This window comes from Betta splendens, chromosome 6 (assembly GCF_900634795.4).
Source record: "Betta splendens chromosome 6, fBetSpl5.4, whole genome shotgun sequence".
Taxonomy (NCBI): Eukaryota; Metazoa; Chordata; class Actinopteri; order Anabantiformes; family Osphronemidae; genus Betta; species Betta splendens.
Window position 1 is genome coordinate 211,763 of NC_040886.2, and position 18,652 is coordinate 230,414.

The window sequence follows — 18,652 nt, forward strand, 5'->3', positions numbered from 1 at the left end:
GAATCTGTCAGTGTTGAACACTCCATGTCTCAGCAGAAAGCCCAGCAGATCCAGCAAAATGTTCACTATGTCCACCAAGTCCAATCTGCCACCTAAGATTCCTCAACCTGAGCGAGTGGATCAGGTCTACGAGGCGCTGAAAAGAGGCCTTCAGTGAGTACAGTCTGTTCATACGTCATACATACAGACTCTCGTGTTCTATGCATCCATGCTGTTGCCCAAAGCAGTGGCCGAATAGACACTGGTTCCTCTGGTCCAGCTACCTGCTGCTTCTCATGTGTATATTGTTCCCCAGGTGCTGCCTGCACGTTTACCAGATGGATTTGGACAACCTGAGCAAACAGATGAAAGAATCAAAGAGGAACTCCAGACTTGTACGTTCAGAAATGTTGTAACATGTGCACTTGTGACATTTAGCTTGGTCAGTTCATGAAAGTGTGAGGGTATACTGGTGACATGGTGCTCTCTGTCTCTACAGGGTTTCCTGTATGAACTGGACAAGGTGAGCATTTTAGTTTACTGCTGCATGACCTGTTTGTTGACCTGTAACCATCATTAGTCACTTCTTTTCCTATAGCACCAAGCAGTCCCTGTCCCTTCGTTCCATTTCTGAAGCAGAGGTTTTACATTGAAATATTTGAAATACTAGCAAAGATGTATTGAGGAAAGAGGCTGTTTCTGTACTATAATGACCAATTCTCACCGCCTATTACTTCTTCAATGGTTCAACTATTGTGATGGACCATCTGACCTCACTGTCAGTGTGTTATTGGGCAGTAGGTGGGCTGGTGAGCCTTAAGCCAGGAGAAATAAATGCCAGTGTGTGCTTTCCCCTAACAGCAAGTCAAGGTGATTGAGAGGTACATAAGACGGCTGGAGTTTCACCTGAGCAAGGTAAAACTACTGTAATCCCACCAAAGCTATGGGCCTCACTTCAATGCTATTCAGTTTATTTGTATAGAATCAATTCACAGTAAGTCATCTCAGGGCATATACAGCTGTATATAACTTTATAGAACACTCAATAAATCCCACTGGAGCTAACTCATAACTATTATTATTTTTAGCATCACTCCTAATTTTAGCAAAGATGGAAGTAGACAGATTACTTAGACAAGCATGTATGAGTATGTACTCTTTTAATCAAACAAGGTTTTCTTTTTTTAACGGGTACCTACTGTACAGGCCACCAAAGTAGTGTGAAGTTCAGTTCAAGTTCAATCAGTACTGTTTGCTACAATGTGTGTGTGACTTGACTTCATCTCTGCTTGTGAGTTTTTTACCTGTGTACTCTATTATTTGACTATATTATCATATAATATTATTCCTACAGTTCTAGGTGATAAATGGACAAATGTGACAACAAGTCACAACATTTAGGTTGAAATCATGGTAAACAAAGGATTAATTTAGCAATTTTACTACAAATTATAGTCTTTGTCATATAGTAATCCCCCATTGTCAAGAAAGGCTGCTATATGGTAAATGGATAGGACATTTACTTTATCTTTTGTTCCAAAATTGTGTGACACATATTTTTGAGTTTTGTGCATATGAGTGAAAATTGGATGTAGGAAGAAAACATGGCCAAGAAAATGGTGAAAGGATCTTCATTTCTACACTATCCACTGCCACAGAAGCTGCCATGTAACGCTTTCTCGTCTTCCCCCAGATTGAGGAGATTTATGAAGCCTATTGTCTGCAAAGGAGACTCAGGGATGGGGCCAACAAGATGGTCAAAGCGTATAATGCCTCTCCAGGTAGCAAGGAGGCCAGAGAAAGCTTAGCTGAAGCCAGTAAAGGATACAAGGAGTACACAGAAGTGAGACGCTCCACCAGTAATCAGGAAAATACAATTATAAATATATAATAATAATAATAATAATAATAATAATAATAATAATAATAATAATAATAATAATAATAGAGGTGTAAGGTGTGTCATAACTGAATCTTTTCCTTTGTAGAACATGTGTGTGTTGGAGTGTGAGCTGGAGAACCACCTGGGGGAGTTCCACATCAGAATGAAAAGGTACAAAGGTGTTTTTCTTTTAAGCTCCTCATTTATTTTTATTGCTGAACCAAAATCAACTATGTTGATGCCCTCAGGTCTTGCTGGTTTCGCTAGGTTGTGCGCTGGGGACCAGTATGAGGTCAGTCCATTTGAGTTTGTGATTCATGATACCTAATGTATATGAGTGAATGATGTTTCTTAGTTCCTGAACCTAAACCAGAATGTAAAATTTTATGTTTCTGAACACCACCCCTCCATCTGGAGCATAATCCCAAACAAACTGTTAATTTTTTTACGTGTCATGTGATAAACCTTAGGTGAAGTTCAAGAAGGTTCTATAAATTAGGACTTTGGACAATTGAAAATATTTGTATCAGACTCTTCACTAGGTGCGTGATGTGTGTGTGTAGATCTTTATGAAGTATGGTCGCCAGAGGTGGAAGCTCAAAGGCAGAATCGAGATCAACGCTAAACAGGTGTGGGACAATGAAGAGATGCTGTTCTTTCCCCTTATCAACGAGTTCCTCCTTGTCAAGGTCAGTTTTCTTCCATTTTACCAAAGGCCAATCTTGATGTTTTGAGAATACATATAGTTCTGAGTGACTTACAGGAACTGCTCTGTTTGAGGAGGATTCCTAAATATTTCTGTCATCTCCTAGGTAACGGAACTCAAGAGCTTAGCCAATCACGTGGTTGTAGGAAGTGTTTCCTGCGAAACTAAAGATCTGTTTACGGCACTAACCCAGACAGTTGCTGTGGATATTAATGACCTTGGGACTATTAAGCTAAGCCTTGAAGTTACATGGAGGTAGGTTGGCCAATCATTTCACCAATTATTTGAAATGATTTACTAAAACTAAAGGTGTTATTCAGTAACTAAAGATCCATTTAATATTGATGTGATATTTGGTCTCACCCACTCTCCCTCCATCCCCTATTAGTCCATTTGATAAAGATGACCAAGGGTCAGTGGCCAGCACCGTTTACAAAGCTCCAACCATCAGTAAGAGATCTTCAACAATCTTTAACCAAAGCCTCCCGGACACACCATCACTACGTGAACAAGCCTTTTATGTGAGCGCTTTTGTAACGTAGACTTCCTTTTCCCTTCTGTTCTTATGTTTGACTAATGCAAAGGTATTCAAAATACTTCTGGGTCACTTGTTGACTTGTTGTAATGACCCCAGTGGAGTTGCACAGCAGTGGAAGGTCAGTTTGAACAGCTAATGCCAAGACCACTATATTTTAATTACCCCACAAAGTTTCACTGGATGGTTTTTCGGGAGGGAGGGTGTTTATCAGTTTATCAGATAATCTCTAAAGTGTTTATAACTTCATAAAATAAAATTTGAAAACCACTTGTTTTTTATATTTTGGCTACATTAGATGGGTGGCGATGCACAAGTTTTCCTCCCACTTAGAGAGAGGGAGATGTGCTGTCTGTGACGGACTGGCAACCATTGTGTCTCAGATCAAATCTGGGTGTGGGAAAGTATCAGTGTGGTATTCCATTTTGTTTTTTTTTTTTTTTTTGCCTCTCTAAACGAGAGGCAGACCTGGGGATGATCACAGTCATTTCAGTGACTATTAACCCAAAGAGTTCTGCACAGAAGAATACAGGACAGGGGGCGGCAATGGCGCAGTCGTTAGAGAGTTCATCCTCTAATCACAAGGTTGGCGGTTTGAGCCCCCTTAGTTGCCCCTGGTGTTTCAAGCAAGCACTGGTGCATGGCAGCTGCTGGCCTCAATGGGTGAGGTGGGCCTTCTTGGTGCATCTGCTCCTACTCGTTGCTTAGTATTTTTCAGTTTTGCTTTATAAAGAATCCTGATGTCACCACATTGAGTGCTGGTCTGGTTGTGTTGTTTAATGAATCTGAATCTGGAGCTCTTTAATGGATCTGCAATAGTAAATTATAATAGTAACACTGATCTCTGATCAGATTAACGATTTTTAATGGACAATATATTTAGAATATTTTCATTCAACAAGAAAAAATTGTTTAACATCTGCATAGCACTGCGTTGTATAACTCCTTTATCCTTAAACCTTTGTAACCTTGTCCTGCTCAGAAAATGCTCTGTCGTCATGAGGAGTTTGAGAATGGAGCAGCCTGGTCAAATTCATCTGAATCCTCAGACGACTCTTCTAGTCCTCAGATGCCTGTAGGAGGATTACGCAGCTCTACACAACATAAGGTTAAACACAGCAACATACACTACACTTTTTCGATAGTCTGGTATCATCATCATAAGGGAAATATTTTGTACTAGTTAAATGCTCACATGGGTTTTCATGTATCTGCTTCTTGTCTATTTTCAACTGTATAATGATGTCCACAGTTCACTGGCCTTTGAAGTGCTTCTGTCCGGCCACAGCTGCTTGTGCTATGTTTTCTTTTAGTTCCATGGACTATACAGTTAAAACTTTTCCACTTATGGGTTCTGTATGCAATGCAAGAAACTAATAAAGTATAGACTGTTGGGTTTAATTTGTTGTAGGCACAGTCCATTCATGTAATATTAATATTAAATCTTCATTTCCTCATAACAGCTAAGTTTTAAATCCAAATTTGAATGTGGTTTCTATTCTGGGTTGGGTTTAATTTGTTGTAGGCACAGTCCATTCATGTAATATTAATATTAAATCTTCATTTCTTCATAACAGCTAAGTTTTAAATCTAAATTTGAATGTGGTTTCTATTCTCAACTTCTCCCTTTTGATGCTTTGGCTTGGTGATGTATGTGCAGTTTGTATTGGTGGTCTATTAGTTCAAGGTCAGAACTGAGAGAACTGCATGTAACATTCTATTTCTCTAACTTGTTAGTAGGGGACATACACAGTGACAACAAGGGAACATTTTGTTTTAACCAAGTTGAGTGGTTATGGCTGTTTACCGTAACACCTCTATACTGTTTGTACCATGAAATCTAAAGCCCACTATACAGCCCATGTATTTTTTTCTAGGCAGCTGAGGTTATAAAAGGAGGTTCCTCTGCACATCCTCACATCTCATTTTGCTCTGGAGACTCCTCGTCCTCAACGCTCAGCTCCACGTACAAAGTCAACAGTGTCCTGGAGGATGACAAACCTAAAGAGCAAGCACAAAGCAACAGGTAGTGTTAGACTTCATCCAGTGTTTGAAGCTTTAGTGGTGTTGCCCAGTAGTAGCTGGACTTGAGACTGTCTGCAGTATCAGGCTTAGTATCACTATCAGTACCCTGTGGACATTCGACTCCACTGCTCTGTGTGTTTATTGTCTGACTGATAGACATTAGACATTTCTCAACCCTTTGATCTGTTTATCTTTCTTACTCTATTAGTTGTGGGACTGCTCCTATTAGATCTTTTACCTGGATTTTCTTGGATTATTTCTATCCTTTTCTTGCTGTCTCAGTGGTTCCCAATGATGCAGGTTATGATGACTCGCTTTTTTGTTTGTTAGAGGCCAATGAGAGTCTATGTGTGGGTTCACTGTAAACTTGAAGCTGTGACTCTCTTTTTCTCAGGAATTTATAAAGTGACGTTGTTTTTGTGAAAACCCTTGTGGTTTTGCTGTAACAAGCCTGTTAAGCAGGGGTAGAAATCAGCTTCACTAGATTCACTGATCTTCTGAGTTTCCTGCCTTTGGAGCGCTGTCTCCAGGACAACCGCGTAGCTGCAGTAGATAAGTGATTGAGCTGCAGGTGTACACATTCAGCTTTTTTTTATACTACCTGCTTTTTCTTATATAGGTATATTTAGCTATACTTGTATTGTATCAACCACTTTCAGCTATTTCAAATATTGTTTTGCTTTTTTTAAGTAATGAATTTAGCAATATATGCAACTTTATAGCGCATTGCCTTGTGCACCATAACAGAAACTGGTGTAAATAGGAGTGACCCCTGAAATGGTTGGTGAATGACCTTTGCATTAGACTTTTTCAATCTTTAATATTTAAATCAGAATTGCACCTTAAAATCTGTTATAAACATCAGGCTTATGTTAAAAAATATTAAGGATCTTAAGCTTTGTTCTTTTACTTAAAGATACAATAATTGACATATGATTTTGTATTAAGAAATTCGCATTTGCCTTAGGTTTACACCTTTGAGACTGTTCCTAATGAAATAAATATATTAATTACTAAACATTAGTCCCCATCCAGAGAAAGCCCTTTTGGCTTTGTCCTCTCTTAGCTTTGATATGCTTTGGCGCAATGGCTGAAGTCCTTGACTCTGGAGTGGGGGATCTGGGTTTGAATCCTATCATGTTCATGCAATGACATTATAATATAAATGTATGTATTTCCCAGATAAATTAAGTTATATGCTCAATGTTCAGCTTTTTCTTGTTTTCAGTCTTTCTGATTCAATTCTTTATGTATAGTGCTGCTCTGAGCATTGCTATCAGCATCTAGTGTGGCTGAGTGGTTAAGCAGCTTGACTCTGACTCTGAAGATTGTGGACCAGAGTGGAACAAGTCTTTCAACAGAAGTTGAAAAAATGATTTTAAGGGTTGTTATAATATCCAAAACTAGTTATTCTTTTTATTTAAATCAAACTGCTATTACTTTTTTATTTACATTCAGCTCTGCACCTTTTGCTTTGCAGATCCAATCAGCTATGGATTCAACTCATCAGCTAGTTACAGTAATGTTTCAACTGATTCATTACAAACAGTTAATTAGATTTTTTTATAGTATGATAAATACCCCGAGTCCCTCCATCATATATAACTCAAGATAAATTTATTTATATTATATGTTATATTTTTATTGCATCAGCAACTTTTAGCTATATTATAAACGTTTCATTCATTCTGCTTTCAGATGGTTTATTATGACTAGTTCATGACACTGTTTTACAGTTGAGTAATTAGGCACACACTTCCTCCATATCCTTTGTTTGAAAACAGAGCTCAACATACACAGTATATACAGTATATAGTTATAGGTTGAGTTACTGTGGCTCAGCCGTTAAGGGCTTGACTCCACCCTGACCCTGAAAACTCTGGTTTGAGTCTCGATTAAGGTAAAAATAAGAATTTATATGTTTTGCATCAAAGTATTACAAATATATGCAAAACAGATCTTTAGATATTTTAGCTATGTATTCAATTCAGCTGTTTTTAATTTTTAAACTGCGTTCAGCAATTCTTCAGCATTACATTCAGCGTAGAAGCATTAACTGAGCATTTTCTTCTGGAAATGCTGTCTGTAGTTATTATTATTATTTTTCTGAATCTAACTAGTCCTGTATACTTTGAGCTACAGAAAGCATTCAAATATCAACATATTCAGCATATATTCAAGGAGAAGTGTGCTTACATACAATATTTTTATATCTTTCATATTTTTCAAGTTATTAAGCTTTCTTCATAAAAATTTCTACATTTAAATGAATGGGAAACCATTTTCAAATACTCTTCAGCTTTGTCTTCTTTTAGCTTTAACTACTTGAGCATACTTTAAGCTACAGACACCATTCAAACTTTAAAACAGTCTTTAGCTATTCAACTATTAACCTTCCGTTCAGCTTTTTAATATCTTTAATAGTTCTTGATCTATAGCAGTTTAAACATTGGGTGGTTTTTGTTAAATTTTAAACTTTTCCATTAGTGTGTATTGCGTCAGCTAGAGTACGCACTCTAAACTCTAGAGTGCGAAGGAACGTTTTTTTAAGACAGAACTTTTCTCTTTAACTCGTCACTACAGCCACAGTTTTTAATCTATGGATATAATGGATATAGTTTTTCACTTATTCAAAGTCATACTTATCTTCTTTCTAATGATGTGTCTGGTTAAACCCTCAGACCTATACTTTAGTCTGTATATATAAGAGCAGGGAGTTCCACAATTTCTCCCATAGACTGTTTTTTGGAGAAACAATCAAGAGTGGCATTTTTAAATCACGACTGTGGCCACAATTTTAAGTCTTCAAACATAAAACTTACATCAGTTGCTCATTAAAGCCTTGGCATTCAAAAAGTTGAGTTATTTTTGTGATGGGTATTATGGTTTTGCTGTAAGAAGCCTGTTTAGCAGCGGTGCAATTCTGCTTTCACAGAGCAAAATGAGCCTGATTTTCCCTTTCCCTATGACAACGGCGCAGCTGTACCTTTGACTGACAGGTCAATCTCCTGATGCTCAGTGTAGCAACTCTATGCATGTTACTAATTAGTTCATTACACTGTTTGATTGTTTAGTAATTAATCACACACTTCCTCTGAATCCTTTCAAAATAAAAGCACCAATCCAAAATTTTTTTAGCTTTAATAGCATAATTTCTGCTTTTGAATAGTTAATTGTGAAACGGTAATGAGTCTGTTTTACAATAAAGTAATTACTCATTTATTATGAATAGTTAATGAGACAATTTTACAATTTAACAATTACACACACAAGCTTCCTGTAAATCATAAAAAAAGGGCACTAAACGTTTAGTGCTACTAACTAAGCTCTAAACCTTTTTGATTTCTGCTTTTGACTGCTTTTTTGTTATTTAGGACTACTTAAAGAGCGCTTTTTCCAGTTTAGCAATTTAGGACACACACTTCCTTAAATTCCTTTAAAAATAGAAGCACCAATCTAACTTTTTAGCCTAAATGTCACATTTCTGCATTTGACTAGTTAATTATGGCTAGTTAACGAAACTATTTTACTGTTCAACAATTACCTGCACACACTTCCTTCAAAGCTTCAATTTAAGTTCAACTACTTGTTCTGCAGCAAATTTCACCTGTAATAAATATTTCCAAAACGTTGAGCTACTCATTCAGCTCTTGAAATCAAAACTATTTAATTACAATATTTAGCCATTTTGATAAATTTGGCTATATCTCAACAAATTAAGCAAACCTTTACAGACTTCCTTGATTTTCAGCAGTTCTTTAATTTCAGCAAATCTTTTTCAATTTTCCTATATTTGAAATTCAAGTACTTCAACTTCTTCTGCAAATATTAAGCACTGTTTAAACAATTCCTAATTCTCTTCAGATACATTTATCTATGCTTTACATGCTTGAATTTATTTAATCTGTTTTAGCTACTTCCAGCAATTTAGCATGGCAGCATTCACTGTGCATTTTCCTATGGAAAGATGCCCAGTTTACATTCTTTCTTGTAGACTGAAAACATTTGGATTTGACTTCAAAAGATGAATATCAATTTAGACGCTGTTTTGTTGTGGAAGTGTGTCTTAAACAATAAATATAGACTGAATTAAGTTAATCAATTTTATTATTTGATTTTTGTATATTTCTAAATGTACTTCCCCACTCATTATCTTGGCTGATTACTTGTGAGGGTACTGTACACCACCAAGTGCTCTCCCAATCACACCTATAGTGACCTTAGTGTCTAAGGCTTATTAGACTCTTCAGTCAACACAAATGCGTTTAGTCTACAGCAAAAATATGTCTTGGTTAATACATTTGCTATCATTTTCAGTTTTTATTTACAATATATATATATATACATATGTACTTGGTAAATTAACATGACTTTGTACAGTCTGTATATGTGTTTTTTAAATAGTTGATATGTGAACTGATTTGCAGGATACATGAGAACACTGGGGCGACAAAAGCTGACGATGATGAAGAGGATGTAGTCAAGGAGTCTTCCAGTGTGACAGTGGATGAGGATGTTACCAACAGTCACACCTCACACAGCTACTTGCGCTCTCTAAGCCACATAAGTGAAAGCAGCGCTGACAGCGTTGTGTTGAAGGACAGGTCAGGCTGTGAATCAGAGGAGGTAACATCTTTGGCTTCTGGGATTTCAATCAATGACATTGAAATGGCGATACCCAACAGAAGTCCTGAGCCAGCACAAGTAGGTGGCTCGGTGACTGATGTGTTAAAAAGAACCGGTGTCATGGAAACAAACGTGCATAATAAGGGATCAGCGCAGTTCACAGATGAGCAGGATACATCTGCGTATGGTCTCACATCTTCCTCTCAGAGTTATGATGGAATATGCCCTAATTCTCCATCACCAATCAACACACACGCAGATGTAGGACGCTCCACACTGCCAGAGGTCTGGGATGAGACATTTGTGGCCCGACGGGTGCCAGTGGTGGAGGAGGTGTCGGGCACAGAGAGTGATGGTCCAGGGGACAGCGGGCTTAAGGACGCCCTGGGAGTGGTGCTGTCTTCTCTGGATGATTACAGAGGCCAGTTTCCTGAGATACAACTACTGGAGCAAGAACTAAAGTTGTTGCAGGTCACACTACAGGTGAATTGACGTTCATTTTTGTATATTTGTATTTTTTTATACTTGGTCAGTTGGTCTGTTGGCTCAGTGGGTAGAGCATTGGTCTGGGAAGCAGGAGTTAAAACCCAGTTGATCCCACCAGGCAGGGCCGGCCTGTGGCTTAGGAAGTATAGGCAAATGCTAAGGGCGCCATACATCCAGGGGGTGCCAAAAATGGAGGAAGAAAAGCAACGCAAAAAGACTTCCACCAGTGTTGCAAGATATACGATAATTATCGTATTTATATGATAATTATCGTTTTGATTGACGCGCACGTGATCAAAAACTGTTTTCACTCATACCTGGTTAGTTCCTCCTCTTTGTCAATCACACCAGCAGCTGCTGATTGGTTCAATTAGCTGTTCGTGTTCGTTTGCAAAGTGTCACGGTTCATCCAGCAACGCGACAAAAGCGAAAATAAGCAAACACGAGTTCAGAACCGAAGCAAACTAGGAACATAAAAGACCCCGGTAAGCAAACCATGCGGCTTTATTGGCCTGTCTGGTTGTTAGACGCCACGTTTCAGGGGCGGATTCTACCTGTTGAGAGGGATGCTAAAGCATTTTGCTGCTGCGACATTTCTGCTGTGTCGGACATTATCGTGTTAAAAAAAACGTCAAAGAAAACATGCAGCACGTGAAGACTCTAGCTCCAAAAATTAATAATGTAATTGTTTAATTTAAATAACTAACTATAAGTGTCATTTCCTATGGGCACATAGAATAGTTTTGTTTTTAAATGCACTGTAATTTGTAATTCACTGTAATGTTTTTTAGTTCGTACGACAGTTTGGGTGAAAATACGATGATTTGAAAGTGACAGCACCATGTTCAGTTAACTTTTTTTGTATTTGAATGTGCAATTGCGTTCATTAAAAGAATGTCCAATACAAAGCTATTACGTTTCTTATGAGTATACGCTAGCAGTAAAATTAACTGCTATGTAACGGGGCGCCACCTGAAATCTTGCCTAGGGCGCCAAATTGGTTAGGGCCGGGCCTGCCACCAGGTGTGTCCTTGAGCAAAACACTTCACACTAGCTCCCTGGTGGCCCCATGTGTGAGTGCTACTGCTGCTACTTTTGTGTGTATGGGTCAAATGCAGGGAAATTGTTTTCCCTGTATGACTTATCTTAATTCTAGAGAGACTTCCACTCATATAAGTTCTTGTACTTGTTAAAACACATTTGACCTCACAAACTGTACGTGATGTTTGTGTCTGCCTGTTTTCCTTTTAATCTGTGTGTGTGTGTGTGTGTGTGTGTGTGTGTGTGTCTGTGTGTCTGTGTGTGGTTTTGTAGGGTGGCAGACATAGCCGCTCACCTAGTGTGGTTAGTCTCAATGTGAAAACAGCTCTGGGCAGCTTTGATTTCCTCAACATGTGTGACGGGGAGGAAGAAGAGGAAGAAAAGGGTGATGAGCGGAGTAGAAATGGAAGGTCAGTGCCAAATGACTGATAATTAAGTAATTCCATTCAGCAAAAGTAATAAGGTGAACTTAACATAACAGACCCAACAGAGATACTGTATGCAAATAAATAAAGACATACCAGTACCCAGCAAAAAGCCTTCTTGTTATTGCAGGACTGTATTGGTAGTAAGCAGATATTCACAAATGCTGTTCTTGTGTTATGCCATTTTGGGGAGCTCAATGAGCCCAAGGTGTATTACAATTAATGCAGGAGTGTGAGTATGAAGAGGGCACAGACTCTACTTCATATAAATAAGTGTCATGTTACATTAACATAAAATGTAAATTGTAATAGACCCTGAAAATTTAATATAACTGGCATAATTAGAAGAGTCTTTATTACTCAGCACAGCACCTGTTACTCCTGATATTTTTACCTATTTAATTTTACATATGTCTTCATAGTTCTAATGGTTTCTTGTTTTTGTTTTGGTAACTAAACCTGAACCTAAACTCATTGTCCACCACCAGCAGCCTCAGCAAGGCTTTAAAGCAGCAGGTTCATATGAGTGTCAGGGGGCGGCAATGAAAGGACCCACATGCGCAGCACGGAGGCAGGGTTCTTACACAAAGAGGCTCAGCAAAAGTACAGGCAGGGATGAGACAAACTCACGGTCAGTAGCAGTCCAGGGTCAGGCGATGAAACATACATACACTCATGGAACTCGAATACGCTGATGAAACTGGGACACTGAAGAAACACAACAATCTGGCAGGGAACTAAGGACACAGGTGGTGGTTAAATACAACGGGACTCGATTACTGATGACGTGCAGGTGTGAATAATGACCGGGTGAAACAAGAACAGCTGTGACGTGACATAACCCGGAAGTGAAGCTAGAACACAAAACAGAGACCGGGAGACTACCAAAATAAAACAGGAAACTGGGATCGAAAACAGAAGAGTCCTTTCAAAATAAAACCAAGAACGAAAACCTGACAGTACCCCTCCCTCTAGGGCGTCTTCCACGGCGCCCACGGAAGCCCCCCCCCGAACCAGGGCGGGCGGAGGGTGGACACAGGAGGAGGGACTGAATCCCTCCCCTTCCAGGCAGACAAGCAGGGTGGGTGGAGGGAGGACCGGAGGAGGGTCAAAACAAGAGTCCACAGAACCAAAACCGAAAGTCCATGACAGGGAGAACAGAGTCCAGGAGTTCCTCACGAGGGTGGTGGCAGGAGAGTCCACCACGACGGCTGGCGAGGTCCGGGAGAGCAGGGCTGAGCCCAGCCCCCTCCCTGACGGAGATGCTCCGGGGGTCCCAGGGTCGCGGCGGACGACGACGGCAGAGGCTTCGCCATCGTCGTGGCAGGCGGGGACTCACCCCAGCCGCCAGGAACCGATGCAGGTGCGGCCGGAGCCGAGCCGCCAGGAACAGATGCAGGTGCGGCCGGAGCCGAGCCGCCAGGAACCGATGCAGGTGCGGCCGGAGCCGAGCCGCCAGGAACAGATGCAGGTGCGGCCGGGGCCGAGCCGCCAGGGACCGATGCCGGTGCAGCGGGAGCTGCGACGGGAACGACCCCCTCCTGGAGGTCCGCCGGGACTGCGACGGGCGCGACCCCCTCCTGGAGGTCCGCCGGGACTGCGACGGGCGCGACCCCCTCCTGGAGGTCCGCCGGGACTGCGACGGGCGCGACCCCCTCCTGGAGATCCGCCGGGACTGCGACGGGCGCGACCCCCCCCTGGAGGTCCGCCGGGACTGCGACGGGCGGGCGCGACCCCCTCCTGGAGGTCCGCCGGGACTGCGACGGGCGCGACCCCCCCCTGGAGGTCCGCCGGGGCTGCGACGGGCGCGACCCCCCCCTGGGGTCCGCCGGGACTGCGACGGGCGCGACCCCCTCCTGGGGGTCCGCCGGGACTGCGACGGAGCGCGACCCCCTCCTGGGGGTCCGCCGGGACTGCGGCTGGCGCGACCCCCTCCTGGAGGTCCGCCGGGACTGCGGCTGGCGCGACCCCCTCCTGGAGGTCCGCCGGGACTGCGGCTGGCGCGACCCCCTCCTGGAGGTCCGCCGGGACTGCCGCTGGCGCGACCTCCTCCTGGAGGTGCGCGGGAACTGCAGCTGACGCGACCTCCTCCTGGAGGTGCGCGGGAACTGCAGCTGGCGCGACCTCCTCCTGGAGGTGCGCGGGAACTGCAGCTGGCGCGACCTCCTCCTGGAGGTGCGCGGGAACTGCAGCTGGCGCGACCTCCTCCTGGAGGTGCGCGGGAACTGCAGCTGGCGCGACCTCCTCCTGGAGGTGCGCGGGAACTGCAGCTGGCGCGACCTCCTCCTGGAGGTGCGCGGGAACTGCAGCTGGCGCGACCTCCTCCTGGAGGTGCGCGGGAACTGCAGCTGGCGCTGCCTCCTCCTGGAGGCCGGCGGGCGCTGCGGCTCCGAGGGTGAGAGGGACTGGAACGACCTCTCTCGGGCCGACAGGAACGGGGCCTGGGGCGACCTCTACTTGGCCTACGGGAACGCCCTCAGCTTGGCCTACGGGAACGCCCTCAACTTGGCCTACGGGAACGCCCTCAACTTGGCCTACGGGAACGCCCTCAACTTGGCCTACGGGAACGCCCTCAACTTGGCCTACAGGGACAGGAACGGCATCTACTTGGCCGACAGGGACAGGAACGACCTCTACTTGGCCGACAGGAACGACCTCTACTTGGCCGACAGGAACGACCTCTACTTGGCCGACAGGAACGACCTCTACTTGGCCGACAGGAACGACCTCTACTTGGCCGACAGGAACGACCTCTACTTGGCCGACAGGAACGACCTCTACTTGGCCGACAGGAACAGGAACAGGGACTAGAACGGCCGCAACATGGCCGACAGGAACGGCCGCAACATGGCCGACAGGAACGGCCGCAACATGGCCGACAGGAACGGCCGCAACATGGCCGACAGGAACGGCCGCAACATGGCCGACAGGAACGGCCGCAACATGGCCGACAGGGACTGGACCGGCCGCAACATGGCCGACAGGGACTGGAACGGCGTCCCCTCCGGAGCTGGCATGACAGCTTACAGCTGCCGAGCTCGACGGGGGAGACGTCGGGCCTGATTGGGCGTGCATAGCACCTGTGCGACAGGTGGTGCCCTCTGGCTGGGACAAGACCTGCGCGTGACTGGACTGAACCGGGACCGGAACGTGACTGGACTGAACCGGGACCGGAACGTGACTCGACTGAACCGGGGCCGGAACAGGACTCGACTGAACCGGGGCCGGAACAGGACTCGACTGAACCGGGGCCGGAACAGGACTCGACTGAACCGGGGCCGGAACAGGACTCGACTGAACCGGGGCCGGAACAGGACTCGACTGAACCGGGGCCGGAACAGGACTCGACTGAACCGGGGCCGGAACAGGACTCGACTGAACCGGGGCCGGAACAGGACTCGACTGAACCGGGGCCGGAACAGGACTCGACTGAACCGGGGCCGGAACAGGACTCGACTGAACCGGGGCCGGAACAGGACTCGACTGAACCGGGGCCGGAACAGGACTCGACTGAACCGGGGCCGGAACAGGACTCGACTGAACCGGGGCCGGAACAGGACTCGACTGAACCGGGGCCGGAACAGGACTCGACTGAACCGGGGCCGGAACAGGACTCGACTGAACTGGGGCCGGAACAGGACTCGACTGAAACCTGGACTGGGCTCGACTGGACTGAAACCTGGACTGGGCTCGACTGGAGCGGGGCTCGACTGAGCTGGGCTCGACTGGACTGAGACCTGGACTGGGCTCGACTGGACTGAGACCTGGGCTGGGCTCGACTGGACTGAGACCTGGGCTGGGCTCGACTGGACTGAGACCTGGGCTGGGCTCGACTGGACTGAGACCTGGGCTGGGCTCAGCTGGGCTGAGACCTGGGCTGGGCTCGACTGGGCTGAAGACTGAACGGGGCTCGGCTGGACTGGAGACTGAACAGGGCTCGGCTGGACTGGGGACTGGGCAGCACGCGGCTGAACTGGGGACTGGGCAGCACGCGGCTGAACTGGGGACTGGGCAGCACGCGGCTGAACTGGGGACTGGGCAGCACGCGGCTGAACTGGGGACTGGGCAGCACGCGGCTGAACTGGGGACTGGGCAGCACACGACTGAGCTGGAGACTGGGCTAAACACGACTGAGCTGGAGACTGGGCTAAACACGACTGAGCTGGAGACTGGGCTAAACACGACTGAGCTGGAGACTGGGCAAAACACGGCTGGACTGGAGACTGAGCGGCGCGCGGCTGGACTGGAGACTGAGCGGCGCGCGGCTGGACTGGAGACTGAGCGGCGCGCGGCTGGACTGAAGACTGAGCGGCGCGCGGCTGAACTGGAGACTGAGCAGCGCGCGGCTGAACTGGAGACTGAGGACCGCGTGAGAGCAGGAAATCCTCCCAGGGAAACAACCAGGGAGCTGGGCAGGTTGGTGCAGGCACGACGATCCGACGGGGCGGGGAAGAGGAAACCGAAACCATCGGCGGTGCGACCGGCGCTGGCGTGGTGCAGAGCGCGTCGCTTAGCTCGTCAGACTTCGCGCACAATCGCTCATAGAGGCGACGAACACTGGGGTGATCTAACGCGGTGTCATCGTCCTCCAGCGTCAATATCGCCACCTCCACGGCGCAGCGCTGGTCCTTCGGGTTACTAGCCCGTCGGTAATCCTCCGCGAGGATCTCGAAATAAACATGTAGGTCGCTGGGTAGCTCGGCGCAGGTAAACTCCATACTTCCGCGGGAGAGTTATACTCGCCGTAAAAAAAAACAAGGAAAAACAGTCACTGACCTGACTGGAGGCTAAGTGCTGGCTGGGTCCAAGTTTGGCCAGATTGTTCTGTCAGGGGGCGGCAATGAAAGGACCCACATGCGCAGCACGGAGGCAGGGTTATGATCAAAAGGAAGTTTATTTTCCAAAGCACGGTCAAACGGTCCAGGTCATACACGGGAGGGTTTAAAGCAGTAACAAGGGGAGCAGGCAATCTCGAGTCCAATGTCCAGGCAGGGTTCGTACACAAAGAGGCTCAGCAAAAGTACAGGCAGGGATGAGACAAACTCACGGTCAGTAGCAGTCCAGGGTCAGGCGGTGAAACATACATACACTCATGGAACTCGAATACGCTGATGAAACTGGGACACTGAAGAAACACAACAATCTGGCAGGGAACTAAGCACACAGGTGGTGGTTAAATACAACGGGACTCGATTACTGATGACGTGCAGGTGTGAATAATGACCGGGTGAAACAAGAACAGCTGTGACGTGACATAACCCGGAAGTGAAGCTAGAACACAAAACAGAGACCGGGAGACTACCAAAATAAAACAGGAAACTGGGATCGAAAACAGAAGAGTCCTTTCAAAATAAAACCAAGAACGAAAACCTGACAATGAGGAGGCTGGAGGCATGCGAGCCAAAGGCTTTATTTTCCTCTCCTTTGTCATTATCCTACAGTCTTGTTTGTCATTTTGCTCACCCTGATACAGAAGCTGCTTTGCAGATTTACTAGCAGCTCTACATGCACTGCTGGTTCTGATTGTGCCTTATAGTGGCACAACGGGGCTAAGTCCTTCCACCATTTATGAACCTTTTCTCACTGATCTCAGTATAGACATTAACCAGATACCAGTCTGACATGTTTAAAGGTATGAGGTAAATAAAAATATTTATTGTCTTTAATACAGTACAGTGTATTTACATTGTTAATAGAAGCTCCCCTAAAACCATGGATATTACTCAAAATTCTTGTTTCACCTGTCTGTGCATAGGTCTCTAGAAAGCATGGGCTATGGGAACATGCCTTACTCCAACACCTCTCCCCTCACCACCGGCTGCACCACCCTAGACTGTGCTCTGATGGTCCACTTGAGGAACTGCAATGCTCAACTGCTGGTAGGACCATGGGTGGAGGTTAGCCTCCATTACACACATGCTTGAGGCAGTAAAAAACAGAGGGAGACATTCTAGATCCATATTAGACACGTGTCAGTCTAAGCTAAAGTTCAAGCACAAACAAGAAAAATATTCACAAAAAAAGAAAAATCTAAATCTAATGTGTAAATATACTGTGTGTGTGTGTGTGTGTGTGTGTGTGCGTGCGTGCGTGCGTGCGTGTGTGCGTGCGTGTGTGTGCGCGCGCATGTGTGCGCAAAGTGTCTGGGTATGTTTGGACCTCTGCGGTGTGGAGAGATGTATGCTTTAGACCGACTGCTGAGAGAAGGCAGAGTGCTCAAATTAATCAGACACGTTATCGAGGACAACCCGAGACGCATGAGACAACCCAGTGAAGGTACGTTCTTTAAGTAACTTTATCTTTTTGTTTGAACATGTAGATCACATTCATATACGGAGGAGCCTAACAGTTTATCAATGGAGAGGCATTACAGAACAATAGATATCAACCCACAAGTAGAGAGAGAGACTTGGCCGCGTATCAGACACAGCTGGACCAAGGACACTGATTCCATTGCATGTGCTCTTTGGCTAACAGGCCATTCCACATTATAATGTTGTTCCCGTGTAGGAGTATGCAGACACAAGCTCAAGCAAAACGATCAAGTTTTAAAAACTGGAAGCCTTTCATTTGCCTCAAAGCAGAGCCCAGAACAACAAACACAAGCTGTAACAGTCACCTTACCTTACCTAGCCGAAATAAAACATAGAAACTAAGTTAGGATGTGTAACCTCCGCTCCTGACTCTGGATTTCCACTGCTACCTAGTGCTCAAACATAGAAACATATATTTACGAAGTCAGAGACAGCAGTTATATTACAGTATATATTACAAAACTACACACTATAATTAACAGTCTGCTTCAAACATGCACCTTCACCTTCAGTCACTCCCGGTAAATACTGATAATAGGGAACAATGAATTCCAGACACATTCCCTTGCTATTTAAATGGATCATGATGCCTTTGCACCAGTTCTTGTTAAATTATTGCTAATTTTGTGAACT

At 45.0% G+C, this 18,652-nt stretch overlaps 1 protein-coding gene and 1 long non-coding RNA gene across 9 annotated transcripts in view; one reads left to right on the top strand and one right to left on the bottom strand.

Annotated features, from left to right (window-relative positions):
• Positions 1-18,652, top strand: part of ripor1 (RHO family interacting cell polarization regulator 1) — a 30,847-nt gene that overhangs the window by 8,232 nt on the left and 3,963 nt on the right. For 5 of the 8 annotated variants that reach the window (XM_055509460.1, XM_029152529.3, XM_029152531.3 and 2 more), the window contains exons 3-18: positions 1-153; positions 296-374; positions 479-502; positions 841-894; positions 1,673-1,822; positions 1,968-2,029; positions 2,108-2,153; positions 2,425-2,550; positions 2,674-2,822; positions 2,956-3,088; positions 4,085-4,210; positions 4,980-5,128; positions 9,555-10,236; positions 11,554-11,690; positions 17,461-17,584; positions 17,846-17,981. In XM_055509460.1, the coding sequence (XP_055365435.1) occupies positions 1-153; positions 296-374; positions 479-502; positions 841-894; positions 1,673-1,822; positions 1,968-2,029; positions 2,108-2,153; positions 2,425-2,550; positions 2,674-2,822; positions 2,956-3,088; positions 4,085-4,210; positions 4,980-5,128; positions 9,555-10,236; positions 11,554-11,690; positions 17,461-17,584; positions 17,846-17,981 (2,330 nt within the window). The remainder of the gene's footprint in view (positions 154-295; positions 375-478; positions 503-840; positions 895-1,672; positions 1,823-1,967; positions 2,030-2,107; positions 2,154-2,424; positions 2,551-2,673; positions 2,823-2,955; positions 3,089-4,084; positions 4,211-4,979; positions 5,129-9,554; positions 10,237-11,553; positions 11,691-17,460; positions 17,585-17,845; positions 17,982-18,652) is intronic. The other 3 variants (XM_055509461.1, XM_029152530.3, XM_029152528.3) reach the window with 1 other exon arrangement.
• LOC114856795 (uncharacterized) overlaps positions 1-18,652 on the bottom strand; it is a 24,282-nt gene continuing 5,630 nt past the window's right edge. Inside the window, exons 3-5 of the long non-coding RNA XR_003786131.3 lie at positions 5,022-5,103; positions 264-332; positions 1-136 (exon numbers count right to left, since the gene is read on the bottom strand). This is a non-coding gene — a long non-coding RNA (uncharacterized LOC114856795). The remainder of the gene's footprint in view (positions 137-263; positions 333-5,021; positions 5,104-18,652) is intronic.